The sequence below is a fragment of the Hyperoodon ampullatus genome (assembly GCF_949752795.1).
Source record: "Hyperoodon ampullatus genome assembly, chromosome: 5".
In the NCBI taxonomy this organism is placed as follows: domain Eukaryota; kingdom Metazoa; phylum Chordata; class Mammalia; order Artiodactyla; family Ziphiidae; genus Hyperoodon; species Hyperoodon ampullatus.
The window spans coordinates 58,672,198-58,697,533 of record NC_136918.1 but is presented as its reverse complement, the minus strand read 5'-3'; the positions used below and the strand labels follow the sequence as shown (position 1 = coordinate 58,697,533).

At 40.1% G+C, this 25,336-nt stretch overlaps 1 protein-coding gene across 8 annotated transcripts in view; it reads right to left on the bottom strand.

Moving 5' to 3' along the window:
* TNIK (TRAF2 and NCK interacting kinase) overlaps positions 1-25,336 on the bottom strand; it is a gene marked incomplete at both ends in the record, with an annotated part of 410,421 nt that overhangs the window by 43,202 nt on the left and 341,883 nt on the right. For 4 of the 8 annotated variants that reach the window (XM_079704808.1, XM_079704809.1, XM_079704810.1 and 1 more), the window contains 4 exons: positions 1,160-1,323; positions 7,936-8,042; positions 10,694-10,933; positions 19,583-19,747. In XM_079704808.1, the coding sequence (XP_079560934.1) occupies positions 1,160-1,323; positions 7,936-8,042; positions 10,694-10,933; positions 19,583-19,747 (676 nt within the window). The remainder of the gene's footprint in view (positions 1-1,159; positions 1,324-7,935; positions 8,043-10,693; positions 10,934-19,582; positions 19,748-25,336) is intronic. The other 4 variants (XM_079704812.1, XM_079704813.1, XM_079704814.1 and 1 more) reach the window with 1 other exon arrangement.

Sequence of the window (25,336 nt, the reverse complement as noted above, 5' to 3'; positions counted from 1 at the left end):
TAAAGGCCAAAGGAAAGAAGATGAGAATTAAACCTTAACCAGATCAGAGAATTAAAATGGTATACCTAAGTTTGGTTTTCTTTAGCATTTGCTCTAACTAAGCAAATTAAGTTGCTTATGAATAGAAAAAAGGTAAGGGAATGGCAGTTTTCCAAAGTAATTAACTTTATATCTGGATCAAGGCAACAAAAGTATACATAGCTCTGGGTGGTGCCACTGATGTCAGAAGATTGCACATAGGGGCAGCCACAGGCCAGTCCCTATCCCAATTCATAGACACAAGCATTGCATGTCTGACATCGACCTTTCCAAAATGTACATACAGTGAGTTTACTCAAATAAATATTAGGAGGTAAAGTATAATTGTGTCTAATGAAGAGGCTAAGAGAGAATAAAGAACTGGTGGTTTTCATTAGGCAGAGTAATTGATAAGTGTTTTCCAAATTGCACTTTAAAAAAATCCCGGTCTTTATTACTTGGAGGCAAAATTATCTTCTGAAGAAGATTATGCAGAAAGAGTACATTTTGATTAGCTATAAACAATAGGTTATCATGTATAATTAGCTAGACACATTAATGTTTTTCACAAGCTTCCTCATTAATGAAAACTAAGCAATGAAGAATGACTTGAATTAAATGGTCAGAGAGGCTAATTTTTACCTCTCAAACAGGAAAAACCAGAAGAGTCAAGTATACTTTTTAAGTCATAGATTTTATATCTTCTCTCAAGTGTATGTTTATTCTACATTAGCCATTATTAACTTTCCCTTTGAAAAATACCTTGTATTCTGAACACAGTTGACACAAGGGGAAGAGGATACTTGGGGGTCCATGAAACTCTAACCAATCAATCAAATGGAAATGGAAATGCAGGTGACTGATGACTACATTTTCAAATAAGACCAATATTCTGTGATCTCCCTGGAGAACACTGGTATCTGCAATTAGAAAGCACACTGATGTCACACATATAACTGGGGATGGTGGTCCACTCCCCTAAGGAGATGGAGGCTGAGAGCAGTTAAGCGGCTCTTCAGCATCACACAGTGGTGGCCATGCCAGGACCAGAAGTCATAGAAGTCAGTAAGTAATCTGGTTCCCTGTGCATGGCTCTCCTCCTCAAGGAATGCTGTCCTGGAAAGGTAGGGGAAAGCGTTACCTCGAACCCTGGTCCGTTCGCTGGATCCTGCTTGTGACCCAGGCTGAGAGCCTCCTTGGGAGCTGGGCTGGGAGCTAGGGGTACTGGAGCTGGAGGAACTGCCACTGCTGGTCCTCTGCAAGGGGCTCTCCACGACGGGCTCAGTTCTCCGGAGGTCAGGGTTGCTGCATGGACAGCAGAGCACAGAGAGTACACTCTCAAGACCTTGCCACTGGTAGACACAAGCATAGTCTAGTCCCATCCCCAGTACAAAGCGGTAAAGAGAGTACTTATATGACCTTGCATTACAGGGGTCAATGGTAATGATAGTCATGCTATCCTCTGTGGAGCTCCTGGCTAGATTCTGCATCTGGACGGGAAGAACTCTTGACGCAACTCTTGGGTCATCACACCAAACGTATTAGCTCTGAAATGGTGAATCTTCAAAGGAGGCTTTCTGGGCTTCCCTGGTGGCGCAGTGGTTGAGAGTCCGCCTGCCGATGCAGGGGACACGGGTTCGTGCCCTGGTCTGGGAGGATCCCACATGCCGCGGAGCGGCTGGGCCCGTGAGCCATGGCCGCTGAGCCTGCGCGTCCGGAGCCTGTGCTCCGCAACGGGAGAGGCCACAACAGTGAGAGGCCCGTGTACAGCAAAAAAAAAAAAAAAAAAAAAAAGGAGGCTTTCTTTTAAACCCCTTTTCCGATTCTCATTGTAAAACACTTGAAAATATTACAAGATAAAAATAAGGAAGCAATGCATGCAACCTCTGAATCAAGAGATATTCAACTATATTTTACTGGATGGAATATTATCTTCTAGTCTTTTTTCTTTTGTATGTATAGAAGCATACTGTATATTCAATTTTGTGTCTTGCTTTTTTCCCCTTTAGACTGCAATGAGAGCAGCTTCTTATGCTTCTAAAAACAATAATAGCTGCAAAGTATCCCATTATATAGATAAATTAGTTCAACCATTCTTCTATTGTTAGGTGCTTCCAATACATTGCTATTATACATAACAGTGAAATAACCATCTAGATGCATACAAATATTCACAATCACATCTCTCCTAGAACTGGAATTCTTGGGTGGAAGGACATGAACTTAGGTATGTATGTGCACATATATATGTATGTGAATGTATAAACATACTGCCAGTTTTCACTGAAGGGTATGAGACGATCCATCTCACTGAATTCTTGCCAGGCTTTATTATGAACAGCTAACTAATTTGGAAAAAATTGTATTTTGTTGTTTTAGTGCAGTTTTTAAAAATTAAGTGAAGTAAGTCAGAAAGAGAAAAACAAATACCATATGCTAACACATATATATGGAATCTAAAAAAAAAAGAAAAGGTTCTGAAGAACCTAGGGGCAGGACAGGAATAAAGACCCAGATGTAAAGAATGGACTTGAGGGCACGGGGAGGGGGAAGGGTAAGCTGGGACGAAGGTGAGAGAGTGGCATGGACACATATACACTATGAAACGTAAAATAGATAGCTAGTGGGAAGCAGCTGCATAGCACAGGGAGATCAACTCGCTCCTTTGTGACCACCTAGAGGGGTGGGATAGGGAGGTTGGGAGGGAGATACGAGAGGGAGGAGATACGGGGATATATGTATACATATAGCTGATTCACTTTGTTATACAGCAGAAACTAACACAACATTGTAAAGCAATTATACTCCAATAAAGATGTTATTTAAAAAATGTAATTCTATGCTTTCCTTTTGCTCTGCCCATTTCAGGAGTATCAAGTGGGTAACAGGTACTCTGCACTGTGTTGGGTGTCAGATGCTTCATGTATAAATGTGAAAATAATATGGTCCCTTCCCTTGAGACACTTGCAGTTTGGTCTGTTAAAATCTGGCCACAAAATGGCATCATTAAAGCAGCAACTAAAGCAAATAATTTTTTTCTGAAAACACAACAGTCTTGCTTTGCAGTAACGTATTTGGCGAAAATATTTGGTCGAGTTGCAAAAATTCTTAAATATTGGGTTATTGGAAGACATGGCTAGTGGTCCTGGAAAACATGTGAAAATAAAATATGTCCTTATAATTTATTAATTTTGATCATACAAATGTAGAATTTATGACAATATTCACCTCTTAAATTTTTTATGGTAAAGAGGTTGCTAAGTCAACCTAACAGTAAAACTGACTGCAGAAGTGAGTGTTGGTAAACTTAAGGAAAACTTTAAAAATTCTTGATATTTTTATGGCACTCCTTTGAGTAGTAATTATTTTTGTGAAAACTGCTAGCATTTAATTGATTGAAATAGATTTGGATCCATAATGGAAATACCCTCCCTCCTGTTCAGAGAATACCTAAAATGATAAATGTGTGATACTTCTGCAATATGCCACCTTTCAAATTTTTCATTTTTTTTTTCAAAAAGAAACAATCCTATCTCCTTTCATTCCCAAATAATGAATTCTTCCCCATTGCCCTCTTTCATTAAACAGTAGTGGTCAAGAATTATTTATGTGTAATTAATAAATTCTAAAAATATTTTTTCTAAAAATTATATTACAGGTCAAGGGTGATGGGCATACTAAGGTTTCTTGGTGGTTGCTCTCATTTTGTGGAGATGTAATGTAGTGTTCTTTGTATGAAAAAAAAAATCTATGAAGTGAATACAGTTCAGTGAGTTCTGAGTATTTTCCCTGGCAGCTGTGGTGTGGTGGCAGGATCCAGCTCTTTGCTCCAATACAGCACTCCTTTGATCATTTAACCAAAACCTTTCTATTAAATACCTGCTTTGTGAGACCAGTGGACCAGTTTGAGGGATGGAGGACAGTACAGGTCACAGGGCAGACAGTCAAGGTACAACATAATCCTAGAGATGAGACATGTGCGGTGGAGACAACAGCCAGCAAGGCAAAGCTCCATATGCTGTGCGAGCATCTGCAAATGGTGTTGGAGTTTATGAAACAAGGCATGCAGCCTGGAGCGGTCAACAGTGGTGTCAGGAAGGAGACAGGACTTGATTAGGCTTCAGAGGGGTGGGGGAAGAGTGAGAGCAGACATCTACTGGGGTTTTCCTGGGGCTTGTTGACGTAAAGAGGACACCACCCTGACTGGGTACCAAGTCTGCGTTAGGAAACCCTGGAAGAGTGGGTCATCAGAAGAAATGGGCGGCCTATGCAGCAATGGCCTTAAAGTCTGGCAGAGAACATGGGCCTCCCAGGGCCGGCTTATGAATGACTGGTCAGGACGGAGGCAGGCGGACCAGATAGGAGGCTGCTGCCACGTTAGATGATAAGGCCCAGGCCAGGGTTGTCCTGGCATAAAAGAGTGGCCCGGGCATCAGCAGAACCAGCGAGTGGATGAGCCTGTGTCTCTGACTGGGGCTCAAGGGCCTCTGTCAGTGTGAAGTTAATTGGATCCCATGGGCATTAAATCCCTGATCTGGGCCTTGTTAGTACAAGTCCCCTCCAACTGGAGCTAACCAGTGTGGGTGCTGATCTTAATAGGGTGCTATTTTTGCTGCTGGAGTCTGAAAGAAGTGTTTAGTTTCTATGTAACCACACATAGAAAGAGGGAAACCTTTAAAATGCTTTTCTACCTTATTTGCTTTTTTGGTAAAATATGAGTGTTTTGAGAAAATGTCACACTGTTCATATTTTTCTCTTTCTTATTATGTTGTAATTTAGTCTGGCCTAGGGGCCAAGGGAGCTGAGATAAATGCTCTTAGAAGGGATCAATTTCAGAAGAATTCCATGAAATAACAGATTTCCCTTGTTCATATACTAACTGAGCCTACTCAGATCCAAATGTGTAAGAACTTGAAAACATTCATATAGATTTCTTTAAATGCTAACTTTTAGCTCAGACATTTGCCATCCTGCAGAGAATACTGTTTGGTCTATAAAACACACAGTAAAGTGAAAATTATTCCATTTACTTGAGTCATATAAAAAAGTCAAAACAGAAAATTAGGATTACAAAGTGATTTCTTGGCCCAAATACTAGGGCCAAGTCTATAATTAACTGGCTGCCCACCAAAATTCATTTTACTTTGCTCTTTGATGACATAGCAAATGAGAACAAACAAGGCATAAGAAGACAGGTTTGGGATGGGATGGAGAATTATTTTTTGAAATTAAGCATTTAGTCATTGGGTTTTGACTGGGTGTTATTGGATTAATTTATATCTTTTCATACTCTGAATGTATTTGTTTAATCAAATTTTAATGTGCTTTAAAAGAACACATGAATCAAAGTTAAATGTTAAAGTGCATGGAAGGTTTTAAAACAGAAATTAAAAAAATGAACAAATCAAATCATGATTTAAACTCAACTGTTCACCTTGACATTTAAGGCAGTATGAGGCATTTGGGAGTCTATACAGTATTGCAAAGGAAAAAATATTTAAAAGCAACCCTTTTTTTTATGGCTTTATGGATGGGCAGTTGTCTGACAAATGGTACAAAAAGGACTATGAGGACTTTATTAGAACCAATAGAAAGTAAGACAGTCTCTGTGTTCAGTAACAGTCTCCCTCCCATTCTGCTCCCACTGCCCGTGAATCATATCTCCCATTGTCTGTGCCCCTGTGTATTTCCTTTACACACTGACTCTGGGCTTGGCCATGTGACTTGTGGTTGCCAATGGGACATCAGTAAAGATGATAGAAGCAAAGGCTTCAAAAGTGCTTGTGTATTGGGGCTTTCCCTGTTGGGATGCTGTCCTGAAATCACCAAACGGTCAAGAAGCCCAGGATGAAAGACCACGTGAAGGTACAGTTGACCTATCAGCTCAGTGCAGCTGCATAAGCAAGCCCAGGTGAGACCAGTGGAACAACTTTGCAGCCAACCCACAGAATCGTGGGCAATAATAAATCGTTACTATCTCAGGCCACTATGTCTTGGCACGCTTTATTATGCAACAAAGTTGAACTAAAGCCATCTCTAGCACAGTAAATATACCAAATCCCAAAACGTTTTAAAGTGCAATCCAATCTAGAGTTGCAAAGTCTGATTCACATCTTAAATGCTGGTCACTTAGAGATACGTGACAGCAAGGAACAGCCTTGTTGGGCAGATTGTTCCACAAGGCAGAGATAGGGATTCTCCATCCTCCTCCTCCCCTGCAATGCCTCTGACTTTCATTGCAGGTAAATAATTATTACCTCTTAGCTCACTTCCTCTCTACCTTTTCTGTAAGCAGAAAAACATTAGTTGTCTTCACAAGGTCTGCATTCTTTGTAAAAAGTACAATGTTTAAGAGGTTCCAAGGGAAAAGCACATGTTTTGCAAACCGCTGACCATCAAACACCAGTTATCTTACGGCCTTAATATCATTAAAATAACATTTCAGAGGGAACAAAGAGCTGCTTTTTATTTGGCTATAGAATGACAGTTCTCTTTCTTTTTGGTTGAGAGAGGGAAAAAGATTTAAAGTTGAAATGATGCTTGATCTATAGCAACTGAAGTTCTAAACAACTGATCTAATGAACACAGCCTTGAAGGCAGGGTTCAAATGGGCAAGAAGCACTGATAATTGGGGGCTTATCACCGCTCGAAGAGGGGGACTGATAAAGCTCAGGCCGGCAATCCAGGCTGACATTCCTTAAGATCCCTGGTCACAGTCCGCTCCAGGCTTCCTCAGCTGCTCCCAGCACCAGCTCAGCATGAACCTGATGAGTCACTGGACAAAAATTGCTTGTTGGCAACTCCACTCAGAAGAGCTAGCTTCTTTGCCCTCAAGGGATGAATGTTTTCAGTGCAGTTCCATCTTATTTACGGACTGACCCCTTCCTAAGGCTTTTCATGTGAAGAGGAAAATGAAAGCTTTATGATCAAAAGCATTCCATATTTTAGGATCTGTACAAATAGTCATAACCTTCATTTTCAGTCTCTCCTTCTCTTTGACTAGCAAGAGTCCTCACAATGAAGATGAACACAATGAAGATGGATAAAACAGCCTGCCCAAGTTCCTTTTTATAGTCTCAGCAGAGGCCATTTGCTATTTCAGTTCATCCTAAAAAGGAGTGTACTCTTCATGAAAAATCTGAGGGAAGCTTGATGAACTATAGCAGCAAACAGCATCTGTTACCACATAAAATCTGCTCAGATACTGTAAGGATATTGTTTATTTTCCAGCTTCTTCTCTTGAGACCTCGACACCAACCAGTAGGTGGATGCAACTTCCTGATTGGAGGAATATACAGGGTTGGTAGAAAATTCTAGGAGAGCACAGAGCAACAGTGGGAGCCTCACTGTATTTCAGTGATGTTCCTTAATGCCAGAGGTGATTTGCTCATGAGAACTAGTTCTTCTGTAATTTGCCAAACTAGGGAAGTTCTGCAGCTGGTGGCTCCAGCATTTCTTTGGCAATACTTTGTACTGTCTCAATAGCTCCCATGGCACAGTTCTTGACCTGATGTTAAAATCAACTCAGATCAGGCCATTTTGTTTGGCTGGCTTCATGAAATGGTCTCTGAAGTAACGGTCAGGGGCGCTGCACCCAGACTTCTATTTGTAGTCTTACTCCCACATTTAAAAAACTGCCAAGTAAGGTAAACCTGGTTGGATTCTGGGCTGATTCATTCGTTGACTCTGTGATTCATTGACTCGTTCATTCATGAGCCCTCACTGTACACTGATTTCTGTGAAAGGCTACTGAAGAAATAAAAGACGTGTGTCTGGTCCACCAAAGCTTACAGTCTGGGTGGCCAGCCAACATGCCTCTGAAGTGAAAAAAGCACAAAAACATTTTTTTAGGAAAGCAACAATGACAATGGTAGGTGGGGAGTTCTCCCTTCAACTTACGCATCTTCCTTCCCTTACCTTGCTCTGATGGGTTGAGATCCTAGTCTGGGTCCCAGAGCACTACCATTTCCAGGAGAATTCTTTCTCGCTAATGCTGGGGATATAGAAGTTGTTCTTTGAGGCACCTGAAAGAAAACCAGAATTCAGAAATATTTTCCATAAAATAGCTTCCACGGGGTTCTGCCTGAAAAGCAACCTACTCCTTCCCTAAGATCTGCCAGGAGATACAGAACTATCAGAAACAGGAAAGAAACATCTTGCATTTCTCAAAGAAATATTTAACTCCCTAAATAAAATCAAACGAAAGGCAATGAGGCACATTTCAGCCACCATTAGGGAGTACAAAGTGTTCAATTTTAAAAACAAATTTAGAAACAGACCAAGGGAATTATTTTGATTTACTGGGCTAAAATAATTGATTTCCTTCATTTGCACAAGAGTGGTGGATATCAGGAATTTCTCTGGGGTATCATCAACTCAGCTGGTCATTGGAAATTGCATCTGATGAGACATCCAGATAAACCGAGTTCCTTTTTTTTTTTTTTTTTTTTGCGGTACGCGGGCCTCTCACTGTTGTGGCCTCTCCCGTTGTGGGGCACAGGCTCCGGACGCGCAGGCTCAGTGGCCATGGCTCACGGGCCCAGCCGCTACGCAGCATGTGGGATCTTCCCGGACCGGGGCACGAACCCGCGTCCCCTGCATCGGCAGGCAGACTCTCAACCACTGCGCCATCAGGGAAGCCCCCGAGTTCCATTTTTAACTCACAATACAACTGATAAACAGGTAAGGAAATTAAGAAACCTGGTGAGAAATTAGGTATCAGGCTAGAACTTGGGACATAAGCCACATGTTAGTGAGCTCAGAAAAACTACTGCAATAGATCCTGAACGGCTCCACTTCCTAATCAACTTGCAATTCTAATTAAAAACAAACCACCAACACTGAACTTTGGAAGGTCAATTTGCAAATGTAATACAAAACAGGACTAATACTGAAAATACTGGAAGGTCTTCAAAAAACGATGTGAATACCAGTCAGACTGTGAGGTACAGTAGGAAAACGTACCATTACCTTATCTGTCAAGGGCCTAAGGTAGAATTCAAGTATGCCTCATGTTATAAAGCATTTTCTAATGAAATCAAATACTGGTAAGTGCACCAAAGGAGTCCAACATGAGGGGAGAGTAGAGGAAAAACTTACTTTAAGAAAAGTGACTAGGAAATGAAAATGTACATCTCCTGTGACAGCTGGTTGGGCTAAACATTCATCAGGTGCTTCAACTTTTATTTATTTTTAGAGGCCCTTTTAAAGTAGGTTTATGTTTCATACTAGGTATTTTTAAATTATGCTTTGTTTTAATATTATGTTTAGTATATTAAATGATATTTAACACTAATACGGATCTTATTGGTTATTATAATACATTTTAAGATAAAGACCTAGAAAGATGTCAGTGAAGTGAAGCAGAATAACCAAATCAGTGTTCCCACCTGCTCAAATTAAATATTACTATCACTAGTTTTTCTTTTTCACTTGGTCAACTGAAATAGTTGTAGAGAGAGAGAGTCTAATGAATTATTAAAACCTAAAATGTTGGTATTGATCTAAATTTTTTCTCCCAGAGTTGTAAGTGTGTGCCTGCGTGTTTTTAGAGAGTGGACCAATAACGTCAAATGTTTCCCCGGCTCTCCTGTCTGCTCCTCTGCCCGTCCTATTTTCCAGATTGAACTTTGCTCCATAAATAACCTTTTCTGATGGCATCTCTGCTTCCACAAGATGAGAACAACAACAAAAGAGCCATTATCAGCTAATTTCACTTTCAAAATAATGGAAATCCTGGTATAATATCCTTCTGAGAGGAAGATGAGGAAAAATATTTGAAAATCATTGGGTAAAAAGGTCTTATTTTTTTCTGGAATCAACAATAGCATCGATTTCTGGAAATTGTGGGACATTCCATTTGTCATAGCTCCTATGCTGAGTTCAGGAGAAAGGGGAATCCTGAACCGGGAAGAATCTGATGCAAAAATTTCTACAGTATTTTGATGTTTCCAGGTTGTCTGTAGTGAGATGCATGGCCACGTTTTAGGACATTTTTTGGAATGTACAACAACTTGGTATAGGCAAAAACAAAACAAAACAAATGAAACCAAACCAGTGGAATGGCTGGTCATTTTACCCTAGAGTTTAATCCTCAGTAATCAATTAAGGCTGGAATTAAATCACAACCTGGCCTAGAAGGAGCTTTCCTTAAGTGGAGCCAACTAAAATATTCTAAGAGCATTACTATCTTCTGAACATTTGAAACCTGTTTTCACTTTGGGTTATTAAAAATAGGAATAAAAAAATTCCTTACTTTTTAATCTGGAAATTTTAAATTTGTCTAGACATAGATTAAGTCATTGATGAAAATATCCATATTATTCTATTTCTTAAGATGGATAGTTAAAAGAACAGTTTGGAATGCTTGTGGTTGTGAGTTCTAGTTCTGGATACAGGATATATGCTTCCAAGTCATTCAGTCTACCTGAGCCTCCATTTCTTTGGGGAAAATGGAGATCAAAAATGATAAACGACAATCCAAGTCTTAGCTTGGGAATGAGGAGGGACCAAAACAAACGCGAGAAGGGACAGTACTTTGGTGCCAGGTTCTTCAATACTATGAATGGTCTGGAACAGGGGTAATAACAATGATAACAGTAATAGTAATAGTAATAATAATAACAAACAATGATGACAATGATAGTGATGTCGATAAAAACCCCAGTAATATTACCTTTGGTGGAATGTCTTCTTCCTGTCGTAACCAAGAGCTTCGGTCAAACTTCTCAATGCGAGTGGGGAGAGGTGGGGTTTCAGAGGTGGGATCCGAGTTCTGGCGCGGCATCTCCACACGGTGAGAGCTCACGTTCAGAGCCTCCTGAAACCCAGAGAGGCCCTTCGTGGGCTGCTCGTGCACCGACTGGGAGGCGGTCAAGGCAGGTCCCTGGGATTTCACAGCTACCAGATGTGGGATCTAAGCATCAAACCAACATCACAGCAGTGTTATTAGAAGAAAAAGCAGATCAGCTAGGACCTCACTCAGGGGAAGGGAAAATAAAATTTTAGGGAGAAAGAACCAGAGTACACAGAGCCCATTACAGTTCCCTGCAGCATGCTTTTCAAAGCGCCCCCCCCAATTTCCCATTTAGAGCTGGAGGGCTGGACCAGGGTTCCTGGCAAAGAGTTAAATGATTGACTTGGGACTGCTAAAAAGTCAGTGAAATAAGTGTCATGATAATGATTTTTAGTGAACATTTATTGAGCAGCAATACAGTATATTTATAAGCACTTCTCTTCTAATGTTACAAACTTCCTCCTTTCAACCTCTTAACTTTGACTTCAGAGAGTGCTCTGTGAAACAAGAATTGCTCTGAACATTTTACTTCTTGTGAACTCACTAAATCGACCATCAGATGGACACAATTATTTTCCTCATGAGAATGTAAGGATTAGAGAGGGTAAGTAACAACCTAGATTTCACAGTTAATATGTGCCAGAGCCTGGATTATAACCCACACATATGCTTAATTGTAGTTCCGGTATTGTAACCCCACAGTCTAACTGCTACACTATCCTGCTTTCTGGTGAACTGGCTCTTACCAGCTAGGATATTATATATCTCTCGACACCAGGACGTTTCTTTTAGAGTTGTGGTAAGTCTCACAATTTGGCATGTGTTGATGTTGTTCATGCAGGGAAGAAATGTAGTCTTTAGGCAGAAGGGTGGCTTTTTAAGACAAATCATGAACATCCTGAGTTCAGAGTACCCTTTACCATTAGCACTGTTTACACTTCATTGTTTGTGCTCATGTGAGCCTGAGTCCCCCTCCATCACATAGGTAAGCTCCTCAGAGACAAGAGCCATGTCTGACCTCCTATCTCTGAGTCTAGCACCGTGCCCGGCATGTGAAGATGCTCAGTCAATCTTGGCTGGGAAAACACCTAGAGTACTTTCTAAATTAAACTGTTAATTTCACAAACATTAATCTAGTATCTGCTTTGTACAAGGGACCTACCAGACCCTCTTTGGATTGAAATCTCAGTGTCCAGACTGGTGGGGAGCATCTCTACAGCCCTCCTCCACCAGCCTGGCCCTGTTCCTCTTGCCCTTGAGGTCTTATCCCTGGAGCAGCCCTGCCCCAGCCTCTTCAGACCATCCTGGGTCTGAAACCTGCAATGTTATTCATTATGGTTCAGAGGAAATTCTCAAAGTCCAGTTCAGTGGAATGTTATGCTTCAACCAGAATAGAACTGTAACCAATCAAATTTATATTAAGGGTAAATATCATTAAATATATTAAGTATTAATATGAAAACGAAGCCTATCTTACAAATATGTAGTACATGCACCCCAATGTTCATAGCAGCACTGTTTACAACAGCCAAGACATGGAAGCAACTTAAATGTCCACCAACAGAGGAATGGCTAAAGAAGATGTAGTACATATATACAATGGAATATTATTCAGCTGTAAAAAAGAATGAAATATTGCCATTTGCAGCAACATGGATGGACCCAGAGATTATCATACAAAGTAAAGTAAGTCAGAAAGAAAAAAAGACAAATACAGTAAGGTGGAATTATATGTGGAATCAAAATATGACAAAAATGAACTTATCTATGAAACAGACTCACTGACACTGAGAACAGACTTGTGGTTGCCAAGGTGGAGGGGGTTGGGGAAGGAACAGATCGGGAGTTTGAGATTAACAGATGCGAACTATCAGGTGTAGAATGGATAAACAACAAGGTCCTACTGTATAGCACAGGGAGCTATATTCAGTATCCTGTGATAAACCATAATGGAAAAGAATATGAAAAAGAATGTAATATATTTATGTTTAACTGAATTACTTTGCTGTAAAACAGAAACTAACACAACACTGTAAATCAACTATACTTCAATAAAATAAAAATTTAAAAATGTACTACAAAACTCAAACCTACTTTAAAAGAGCCCCCAAAATAAAAAAAAATTGAAGCTCCTGAAGAATGTTTAATCCCATTAGCTGTCACAGGATATCTACATTTTCATTTCCTAGTCACTTCAATAGAGTTTCATAAGTTTTCCCTCTACTTCCCCCTTTTACCAGGCAAAAGTATCCTAAAAGGTCAACGTTAGGGGCTTTATAAAGAGGAAGTTTGTGTGTTAAAAGAGAAGTTTCTATAAAAATGTACCCCATGGACAAGCCTCTTAGATAGCGTCATCCACCACAAGGCAGACAGCAGAAGCAAGAAGAACTACAATCCTGCAGCCTGTGGAACAAAAACCACATTCACAGAAAGAGAGACAAGATGAAAAGGAAGAGGGCAATGTACCAGATGAAGGAACAAGATAAAACCCCAGAAAAACAACTAAATGAAGTGGAGATAGGCAACCTTCCAGAAAAAGAATTCAGAATAATGATAGTGAAGATGATCCAGGACCTCATCCTGGAAAAAGAATGGAGGCAAAGATCAAGAAGATGCAAGAAATGTTTAAAAAAGACCTAGAAGAATTAAAGAACAAACAGACAGAGATGAACAATACAATAACTGAAATGAAAACTACACTAGAAGGAATCAATAGCAGAATAACTGAGGCAGAAGAATGGATAAGTGACCTGGAAGACAGAAAGGTGGAATTCACTGCTATGGAACAGAATAAAGAAAAAAGAATGAAAAGAAATGAGGACACCCTAAGAGACTTCTGGGACAACATTAAACACAACAACATTCACATTATAGGGGTCCCAGAAGGAGAACAGAGAGAGTAAGGACGTGAGCAAATATTTGAAGAGATTATAGTTGAAAACTTCCCTAACATGGGAAAAGAAATAGTCACCCAAGTCCAGGAAGTGCAGAGAGGCTCATACAGGATAAACCCAAGGAGAAACATGCCGAGACACACAGTAATCAAATTGGCAAAAATTAAAGACAAAGAAAATTACTGAAAGCAGCAAGGGAAAAACGAAAAATAACATACAAGGGAACTCCCATAAGCTTAATAGCTGATTTCTCAGCAGAAACTCTACAAGCCAGAAGGGAGTGGCATGACATATTTAAAGTGATGAAAGGGAAGAACCTACAACCAAGATTACTCTACCTGGCAAGGATCTCACTCAGATTCAATGGAGAAATCAAAGCTTTACAGACAAGCAAAAGCTAAGAGAATTCAGCACCACCGAACCAGCTCTACAAGAAATGCTAAAGGAACTTCTCTAAGTGGGAAACACAAGAGAAGAAAAGGACCTACAAAAACAAACCCAAAACAATTAAGAAAATGGTAATAGGAACATACACATTGATAATTACTTTAAACATGAAGGGATTAAACGTTCCAACCAAAAGACACAGGCTCCCTGAATGGATACAAAAACAAGACCCATATATATGCTGTCTGCAAGAGACCCACTTCAGACCTAGGGACACATACAGACTGAAAGTGAGGGCATGGAAAAAGATATTCAATGCAAATGGAAATCAAAAGAAAGCTGGAGTAGCAATTCTCATATCAGACAAAATAGACTTTAAAATAAAGAACGTTCCAAGAGACAAGGAAGGACACTACATAATGATCAAGGGATCAATCCAAGAAGAAGACATAGCAATTATAAATATATATGCACCCAACGTAGGAGCACCTCAATACATAAGGCAACTGCTAACAGCTATAAAAGAGGAAATCAACAGTAACACAATAATAGTGGGGGACTTTAACACCTCACTTACACCAATGGACAGATCATCCAACCAGAAAATTAATCAGGAAACACAAACTTTAAATGACACAATAGACCACATAGGTTTAATTGATATTTATAGGACATTCCATCCAAAAACAGCAGATTACACTTTCTTCTCAAGTGTGCACAGAACATTCTCCAGGATAGATCACATCTTGGGTCACAAATCAAGCCTCAGTAAACTTAAGAAAATTGAAATCATATCAAGCATCTTTTCTGACCACAATGTTATCAGATTAGAAATCAAATATAGGGAAAAAACCCGTAAAAAACACAAACACATGGAGGCTAAGCAATACTATATAACCAAGAGATCACTGAAGAAATCAAAGAGGAAATCAAAAAATACCTAGAGACAGGGCTTCCCTGGTGGCGCAGTGGTTGAGAGTCCGCCTGCCGATGCAGGGGACGTGGGTTCGTGCCCCGGTCTGGGAGGATCCCACGTGCCGCGGAGCGGCTAGGCCCGTGAGCCATGGCTACTGGGCCTGCGCGTCCAGAGCCTGTGCTCCGCAACGGGAGAGGCCACAGCAGTGAGAAGCCCACGTAATGCAAAAAAAAAAAAAAAAAAAACCTAGAGACAAAGGACAATGAAAACACGATGATCCAAAACCTATGGGATGCAGCAAAAGCAGTTCTAAGAGGGAAGTTTATAGCTATACAAGCCTACCTCAAGAAACAAGAAAAACCTCAAATAAACAATCTAGGCTTACACCTAAAGGAACTAGAGAAAGAGCAAACAAAACCCAAAGTTAGCAGAAGGAAAGAAATCATAAAGATCAGAGCAGAAATAAATGAAATAGAAACAAAGAAAACAATAGCAAAGATCAATAAAACTAAAAGCTGGTTCTTTCAGAAGATAAACAAAATTGATAAACCATTAGCCAGACTCATCAAGAAAAAGAAGGAGAGGACTCAAATCAATAAAATCAGAAATGAAAAAGGAGAAGTGACAAAGGACACCACAGAAATACAAAGCATCCTAAGAGACTACTACAAGCAACTCTATGCCAATAAAATGGACAACCTGGAAGAAATGGACAAATTCTTAGAAAGGTATAACCCTCCAAGACTGAACCAGGAAGAAACAGAAAATATGAACAGACCAATCACAAGTACTGAAACTGAAACTGTGATTAAAAATCTTCCAACAAACAAAAGTTCAGGACCAGATGGCTTCACAGGTGAATTCTATCAAACATTTAGAGAAGAGCTAACACCCATCCTTCTCAAACTCTTCCAAAAAATTGCAGAGGAAGGAACACTCCCAAACTCATTCTATGAGGCCACCATCACCCTGATACCAAAACCAGACAAAGATACTACAAAAAAAAGAAAATTACAGACCAATATCACTGATGAATATAGATGCAAAAATCCTCAACAAAATACTAGCAAACAGAATCCAACAACACATTAAAAGAATCATACACTATGATCAAGTGGGATTTATCCCAGGGATGCAAGGATTCTTCAATATATGCAAATTGATCAATGTGATACCCTCTATTAACAAATTGAAGAAGAAAAACCATATGATCATCTCAATAGATGCAGAGAAATATTTCGACAAAATTCAACACCCGTTTATGATAAAAACTCTCCAGAAAGTGGGCATAGAGGGAACCTACCTCAACATAATAAAGGCCATATATGACAAACCCACAGCAAACATCATTCTCAATGGTGAAAAACTGAAAGCATTTCCTCTAAGATCAGGAACAAGGATGTCCACTCTCACCAATATTATTCAACATAGTTTTTGAAGTCCTAGCCACAGCAATCAGAGAAGAAAAAGAAATAAAAGGAATACAAATTGGAAAAGAAGAAGTAGAGCTGTCACTGTTTGCAGATGACATGATACTATACATAGAGAATCGTAAAGATGCCACCAGAAAACTACTAGAGCTAATCAATGAATTTGGTAAAGTTGCAGGATACAAAATTAATGCACAGAAATCTCTTACATTCCTATACACTAATGATGAAAAATCTGAAAGAGAAATTAAGGAAACACTCCTATTTTCCATTGCAACAAAAAGAATAAAATACCTAGGAATAAACCTACCTAGGGAGACAAAAGACCTGTATGCAGAAAACTATAAGACACTGATGAAAGAAATTAAACATGATAACAAACTGATGGAGAGATATACCATGTTCTTGGATTGGAAGAATCAATATTGTGAAAATGACTATACTACCCAAAGCAATCTACAGATTCAACGCAATCCCTATCAAATTACCAATGGCATTTTTTACAGAACTAGAAGAAAAAATCTTAAAATTTGTATGGAGACACAAAAGACCCCGAATAGCCAAAGCAGTCTTGAGGGAAAAAAACAGCTGGAGGAATCAGACTCCCTCACTTTAGACTATACTACAAAGCTACAGTAATCAAGACAATATGGTACTGGCACAAAAGCAGAAATACAGATCAATGGAACAGGATAGAAAGCCCAGAGATAAACCCATGCACCTATGATTAAGTAATCTATGACAAAGGAGGCAAGGATATACAATGGAGAAAAGACAGTCTCTTCAATAAGTGGTGCTGGGAAAACTGGACAGCTACATGTAAAAGAATGAAATTAGAACACTCCCTAACACCATACACAAAAATAAACTCAAAATGGATTAGAGACCTAAGTGTAAGACCGGACACTGTAAGATTCTTAGAGGAAAACATAGGAAGAACACACTTTGACATAAATCACAGCAAGATCTTTTTTGATCCACCTCCTAGAGTAATGGAAATAAAAACAAAAATAAACAAATGGGACCTAATGAAACTTAAAAGCTTTTGCAAAGCAAAGGAAACTACAAACAAGATGAAAAGACAACCCTCAGAATGGGAGAAAATATTTGCAAATGAATCAATGGACAAAGGGTTAATCTCCAAAATATATAAACAGGTTATGCAGCTCAGTATTAAAAAAACAAACAACCCAATCCAAAAATGGGCAGAAGACCTAAATAGACATTTCTCCAAAGAAGACATACAGATGGCCAAGAAGCACATGAAAAGCTGCTCACCATCACTAATTATTAGAGAAATGCAAATCAAAACTACAATGAGGTATTACCTCACACCTGTTAGAATGGGCATCATCAGCAAATCTACAAACAACCAATGCTGGAGAGGGTGTGGAGAAAAGGGAACATTCTGGCACTGTTGGTGGGAATGTAAATTGATACAGCCACTATGGAGAACAGTATGGAGGTTCCTTAAAAAACTAAAAATAGAATTACCATATGACCCAGCAATCCCACTACTGGGCATATACCCAGAGAAAACCATAATTCAAAAAGACACATGCACCCCAATGTTCACTGAAGCACTGTTTACAATAGCCAGGTCATGGAAGCAACCTAAATGCTCATCAACAGACAAATGGATAAAGAAGATGTGGTACATATATACAATGGAATATTACTCAGACAGAAAAAGGAACGAAATTGGGTCATTTGTAGAGAGGTGTATGCATCTAGAGACTGTCATGCAGAGTGAAGTAAGTCAGAAAGAGAAAAACAAATATCGTATATTAATGCATGTATGTGGAACCTAGAAAAATGGTACAGATGAACCGGTTGCAGGGCAGAAATTGAGACACAGATGTAGAGAAAAACGTATGGACACCAAGGGGGGAAAGCGGGGGTGGGGGTGGGGATGGTGGTGGTGGGATGAATTGGGAGATTGGGATTGACATGTATACACTAATATGTATAAAATGGATAACTAATAAGAACCTGCTGTATAAAAAAAAATAAATTTAATTTAAAAAAACCTTGAAATTTGCAGCAGTTATGGTTGCAGACTGAGTCTGCTTATAACCATGGTTTATAATTGGCATGATTTCTATAAAAAAAAAAAGTACCCCATGGAAGGTTAGGCCTGGACTCATTATATACAAATAAAAACAAACAAGTGCCAAGCTGGCTGGTAGTGAAAAATCTTGGACCTCATATACTAAAGGCAAACTTAAAACCAAGACTCCTGGATTGTATCTACTCTTAAACTCCAGTTCAATTAGCATTACATATTTCAAAGGTGACTTCAGAATATTCTGTGGAAGTGTTAACACAGGTGGATACCTGGAAGAAGTTTAAGACATTGGGGTGAAAACATCTATATTACCTTTATTTTTCATGAAATTTCATACTTCATTTCAATTCCTATTTCATTTTTGGTACATATAAAATCCTCTAAAACTTCCAGAAACTTCCTCCTTATCTAAAAGTGAAGATATCTTCTTTTCTTTTCCAAATAGCTTAAAACAATGGTTCTCAAACTTCAAAGTGCATCAGAATCACTTGGAGGCTATTAAACCCCAGACTGCCAGGCCCCAACCCTAGAGCTGCTGACCAGTAGGTCTGAGGTGGGCCTCAGAATGTGCGTTTCTACCAAGTTTTTGGCTGATGCTATGCTGCTGGCCCAGTGACCACACTTTGAAAACCACTGGCTTAGAAGACACAATTTTACTTAACCTAGTCCATTTAATTTTTCCAGTTTCAGGCTCATGTGAAAGTCCCAAGGAACAAAAGATAATATAATAGTTTATACGTATCAAAGGTCTACACAGATTTTAGTTTTGGTAATTATAACTAAAAGGATGCTCGTTCTGACCTGGCAGGAACTCCTCCGGGTCTCCAGAGAGGCAATTTTTACCAAGAAGTGACCTTGTGGTTGGCTTAAAGTTAAGGATGGTGCTTTTTTCTTTCTCATTCCTTCTCCTGCCCTTCACATCCAGTGGGGTCTCCTATCTTACTAGAGATTTGATATTAAAAGCCATGACTTGGTTGGACCCATGCCTGAATCCATGTTACAATTCCCTAGGCTTTTATTAGACTTTACTGTGTACCTGTTGAAAAAAGCCAGTGGAATGAAGTGAGGATGTACCTGGGGATCTACTGGTCTGAGCATGGGGGGTGTCCGAGCAGGCTGAACCCCACTGATGCTGAAGGACTCCGACCGTGGGGGCAGGTTGGGGTCTGATATCCTGTTGGCAACCTTGTGAGGCATGGCAGGTGAACTCTGCCGGTTGAGCCTTGACCGTTCTTCTACCTAGAAGCCAAAAAATGAAAAAAGAAAGAAAAAGAGAGTACCTCAATGGATGGAAGCTGATTTACTTCCTAGTTAGGACTTTCTGTAGTCACCTGCACAGCCATTTTGCATCCCTCTGATCAAATCACTTTAGAAAGCTGAAGCTCTCCCTATCTGCTCTGCAACAGAAGTTTGCAAAAAGCTCTTTCTGTCAGAGTAAATACTAGCATGAAGAACTCACAGCACACTTAAGCCATCATCCTTCCATCACCCATTATCTCGTGCTATTCCGTTGGCTGGGAATTAGGGATCTGCTTAAGAGTTCACCGTGCGTTAGCTGGAACACAGTCCTGCTAATCAGTCACAAAGCCAGGGGTCAGTGAGGGAGAGAGGTAACTATGGCAGGCATTACGATTGCTTGGGGAAAATAGAAAACTGCTCTGAGCTGACTCATGGGACAGGGCAGGGAAGAACACAGGAGGGCTGGCAGGAGGATGAGCTGAGTGTACTCACCGCCATTGATTTCTTCACATGCCCTAGTCATGGGCAAGTAGGCCTCTCAGGCAGCACACTCAATGAGCATGGCCTGTCTTATTATTATTATTTTTATTTTTTATTTTTTTGCGGTACGCGGGCCTCTCACTGCTGTGGCCTCTCCCGTTGCGGAGCACAGGCTCTGGACGCGCAGGCTCAGCGGCCATGGCTCACGGGCCCAGCCGCTCCACGGCATGTGGGATCTTCTCGACCAGGACACGAACCCGTGTCCCCTGCATCGGCAGGCGGACTCTCAACCACTGCGCCACCAGGGCAGCCCTGGCCTGTCTTAAACTGACTTCCCGTCTCATTTTCTTTTTCTCTCTTTTTCTCCCTTTCTTTTCAGGTGTCTCTCCCGGCTCTCTAGAATACACTGTCCCAGCACCTTCTTTCCATTCCAGCCTGGGCTCCACTACCTCCCTCTACCCTTCTCCTGCCTGTTTCTCCACACATGGCATTCATTCTTGCTACTCCTCCTCTCCTCTTCCTCCTCCAACCTCCTCTCCTTTCTGGACATTTCATTTCCTTGTCATTCCCTTTCTGCAGAGTCTCTCTCAGCCCAGAGGGGATAACTGATCAGAAGTGCTTTACAGGGAAGGCTCTCTTTACAGGCAAAAGTTACCCTTGGTAACTTATTTGCTGCAGACAGACTGTGGCAGAGGACAAATTAAAGGAAATTTTAGATAAACAAAATGTACACTGCAAGACATGATTTAAAATCTTGGACAGCTTTATGAGGTCTAGCACTTTTCTTCCAGGTCCACCTTGTCCTGCCCTCTATTTCTTTAGGGTCAATTTGACAGTTGTAATTTCCAAATTCACGGGGGCAATGCACCCCACCCTGATGACCCGTAACTCTCTTCTGCCGACTCACTATCTTTGTGTTGCAAGAGCCTGTCATGGAACCCACATGCAGGTCCTCAAGACATATTGTATGTCTTAGCTAAGAGCTTTTTTATCTATTTTACTTCCTGATTGGAAAGGAAAATTCAAAAGAGCTATTCTTTCCCATCTTCCCTACCTTATTTTGAATCTTCCTAGAGGCAGACTCAGTCTCATATACAAAATAAGTCTGTTTTTAAAACTCTCAAATCAACTACAAACATGTTAACATGTTAAGATGTGCCATAGTGTAGAAAACCACCCTCTTGCCTTTACTTAGTGGTAATTTGAACACCTCTTCCCTGACCGTGGTTGTGCAGGGTACATACAATTGGCATCTAGTTGACTTTGGTTTTGAAATTCCACGTCCCAGAAGCTTACCACACACCAAATAAGATTAGCTGCAAAAAGCCAGGAATATAAACCAGAACATGTATACTTTGTATGCGTATGTGTGCAAAGTATTACGTCAGCAATAATGGGCTATTATTGCATTGAGCAAAAGGAAATAACAAAGCCCGACTTGAGATAAGACCACAAAGAAGAGAAAGTCCTGCAAAGACAACCACAGATAAACTGAGACCAAGGCATGCAATGTATTGCTTTTCCAAATACTAGACTCTTTGAAAAGAAGGTGACTCTTTCCAGATGACTGGAACTAGTCAAATATTAACCATTTTCTTATTTCCAGGGAAGATCATTAAATAGATAAATCACATGTATAAGTACCCCTCACTATCTGAACTCTCACCATCCAAACCATTGCTGTCTGAGGTCAGGAATCCAAGAGGTTTGGACTCATTTTCAGATAAATGCCTGGCTATCCAAACTATAGCCACTTATTACCTGACATTTAGGAACCAAATATTATAAGGGAGTGAAGAGTACTTGCTATTATTGTTTTTTTAGCTGTAAAATATCCTCAGACTGTTTTAAACCCACATTCAGAAACAGCACATTAAAAATAACAGTCTAAAAGTCTGTCCCCCAAGACTCCATCTTGAACAAAGAAATTATATTTGAGATAAAGAATTTTTTTGGCAACTGCCAGTAACAAGGCTCCAGTAAAGGCAGCACCTTTGTCTCTAATAGGACCATGGGCCACACGGGCCCTAAAGCTGTTGTTAGAAATGAATGGGGCACAAAGTGGGGTGCTAATTTTCACAGGCAGTTAATGGGTTTGATTAGTCAAGTGTAGCTATCACTAATGTACTTCTAGTAACATTTCCTAGGCCTTCTCTAAGTTAGTTTAATACTAAATCCTACCATCATTATGTCTCAGTTTGTGCCATCATAAAATATATGGTGTGAATAATTTATACTCAGCAGATTATTTCAGGATAAGTCCAATGTGGTGAAATTTCCTGGGTTGAAGTTTGTCCAAAGAAATTTGAAAATCTATGCGACAGGTGTAACTGAGGCATCCGGCTACTTTGTCTCAAGAAAATTTTGTCCTAAAGTCTTTTTTTTTTTTTTTTTGCGGTACGTGGGCCTCTCACTGTTGCGGCCTCTCCCGTTGCGGAGCACAGGCTCCGGACGCGCAGGCTCAGCGGCCATGGCTCACGGGCCCAGCCGCTCCGCGGCATGTGGGATCCTCCCGGACTGGGGCACGAACCCGTGTCCCCTGCATCGGCAGGCGGACTCTCAACCACTGCGCCACCAGGGAAGCCCTGTCCTAAAGTCTTTAGGAAGATAATGCTGCCTGTTGCTTTTGCACCAAAGGGTATTGGAGAAAATATATCAAATTAAACATCCAAATAACAGTTTCAAATGGACAGAGGGGAAGCTGGCCCTTCTGCTTATTTTGCTACTGGGCAAAGGCCTGTCTCCTGATTCATCACATCTTATGTCTACTAACTGAACAGTGAGTGAGACAAAAAAGAAGGTGTTTTCCCCCAGATTAAGAATATATTGTGGGCCTCCCTGGTGGCGCAGTGGTTGAGAGTCTGCCTGCCGATGCAGGGGATACGGGTTCGTGCCCTGGTCCGGGAGGATCCCATATGCCGCGGAGCGGCTGGGCCCGTGAGCCATGGCCGCTGAGCCTGCGCGTCCGGAGCCTGTGCTCTGCAACGGGAGAGGCCACAGCAGTGAGAGGCCTGCGTACCGCAAAAAAAAAAAAAAAAAAAAAAAGAATATATTGTGATTAAAAACTGGCTTACAATCAAGATATGTTTCAGTCTGCCTTTCATGATACTAAAAAGAATAAAATCTATTAGCTGAGCCTTTGCTCCAACCTCCTGCTGCCAAGAAGTTGTAAAATATCTTAAGTACCACCAAAAAAGAGTGTTCTAGTAGCATCAGATAAACAGTGTCCAGGTGCTAGACCATAACAACAAGACATTTATAACAAAGGATTTCACACTTGACGGGATTATCAATAAATACAGAGAACAATACTAGAAGAGACTGATCAATTTTACTATAGAATCAGGTTCTTTTCTTATTAAAAGGATCATTTTAACATCAAAACTAAAATAACTTTGGAGAGGTTTGGATAACCTCCACAGAAATGCTATACTATTTATTACAGCATTACGGGGAGAAAGAAAAAATAACTGTGGTCTCAGAAATAAAATTCTGCTCCAGGCAGGACTGTATTATCCACTGGGTTCTAAAAGAGTGATGTCTAAGGCCTTTGAGATATATAAAAGTCGCATGAATACAGACGACCTGAAAAGAAACACGTTAATTACAGGATTTGAAAAAATTTCAAAATAAATAAAAATACATTGAAACATATATAAGTGTAAACATTATATCAATGTCAACTGTTAAATTGTTTTGTACATTTGAAAACAATTTATAGCTTCCAGTGTCTCACTTAGCAATAATGAATGATAGCTGCTGAGAGAGAATTTCAAAACAAAATTATAGAACTAATTTTTAAAATGTTGACGACAAAATATATTTACTATGTCATATGGGTGCATTTTAATAATACTTTATATGACTGTAGGGTCTGTGGGGTTTACGAAGCTCTTAGAAGGCCTGCCTTAAGAGCTAATATGTGGTGAATTGAACACAATCGTATGGGAATATTTTTTCCCCAACTGGACAAAACAATTTGATTTTTGTCTTTACTGGCAATGTTGGAGGAAGAGAAAGAAGTCCAGTGATTTTTAAGTCCTCGTTAGGTACTCTGACCCTGCAGTCACAGGGCATATGAAGAGTTGAGTCATGTTGTCTTTTGGCAAAACCACATGGGCAGATGGCTGCTGAGTAAGACTGGTGCTATCCCTTCTCTGGGGCACCTTTGAGGACAGGGGAGGCTCTCATTCATAGGGAATGCTTAAAATGTAATCTTGTCTAAAGATAAGGGCCTGGACTACTTTTCCAAGATCTACTCCTAACCACTGATTGCACAGAAAAGTACAGATCCTCATGTGAATGGAGCACATAACTTAAAAGTAATGAGGCAAATCTTTGGCAAGCTGAGATGGGAAATTAAAAACTGTGTATCTATCACCAGGGAGAGGTAAGTGGAAGAGATGGGAGATGCATGAGAACTGCTCATGTGAAATCCCAACCAGAAACAACAGGGGCAAAACACTTATTCCTTGTGGGCAACAATGGCCTTGGGAGCAAAATAGAAATATGTTGAATCATGTATTTCATTTGCATTTGTACAGCACTTACAGTTTCAATGGCACATTCACATACATGGTTGCCCAGGATCCTCCCAACCTTGAGACAGGAAGTACAGGTGGGGAGGCTGCACCTCAGGAAGACTATGAGACTTCCAGGTCACAAAGACTGTAAGTGGAAGAACCTGAACTCAAATAAGCTCTTTCCTATTTCCTGTCAGGTCTCTCTCATGCTAAATCTTAAGAGAGATAAGTAGAAACTGAAGAAAGATGGGAAAAGAGCCATAAACTCTCTAAATAGTAATATGGGACCTCATATATAAAATAATTCATATAAAAAGAAAAAAACCATCAATGTAGAGCAGAGAAAACAAGTGGAGAAGAGTTCTTATGTACAAGGATTTCAAAGTCCAATGGGCTGATGGGATATAAAGAGAAATCTTGGCCCATCATTTGCCAAATAAAACCATGCCCAGATGACTGGCATGCATCAGAGAGAAAGAACGTGATGAAGTGTTAAAAAAAAATTAAAATACCATCTCATGCAATACTCATGTAGACAGAGCATTCTGTCACTGCTGTGTGCTGGTGAAAATAAAAAAAAATTATT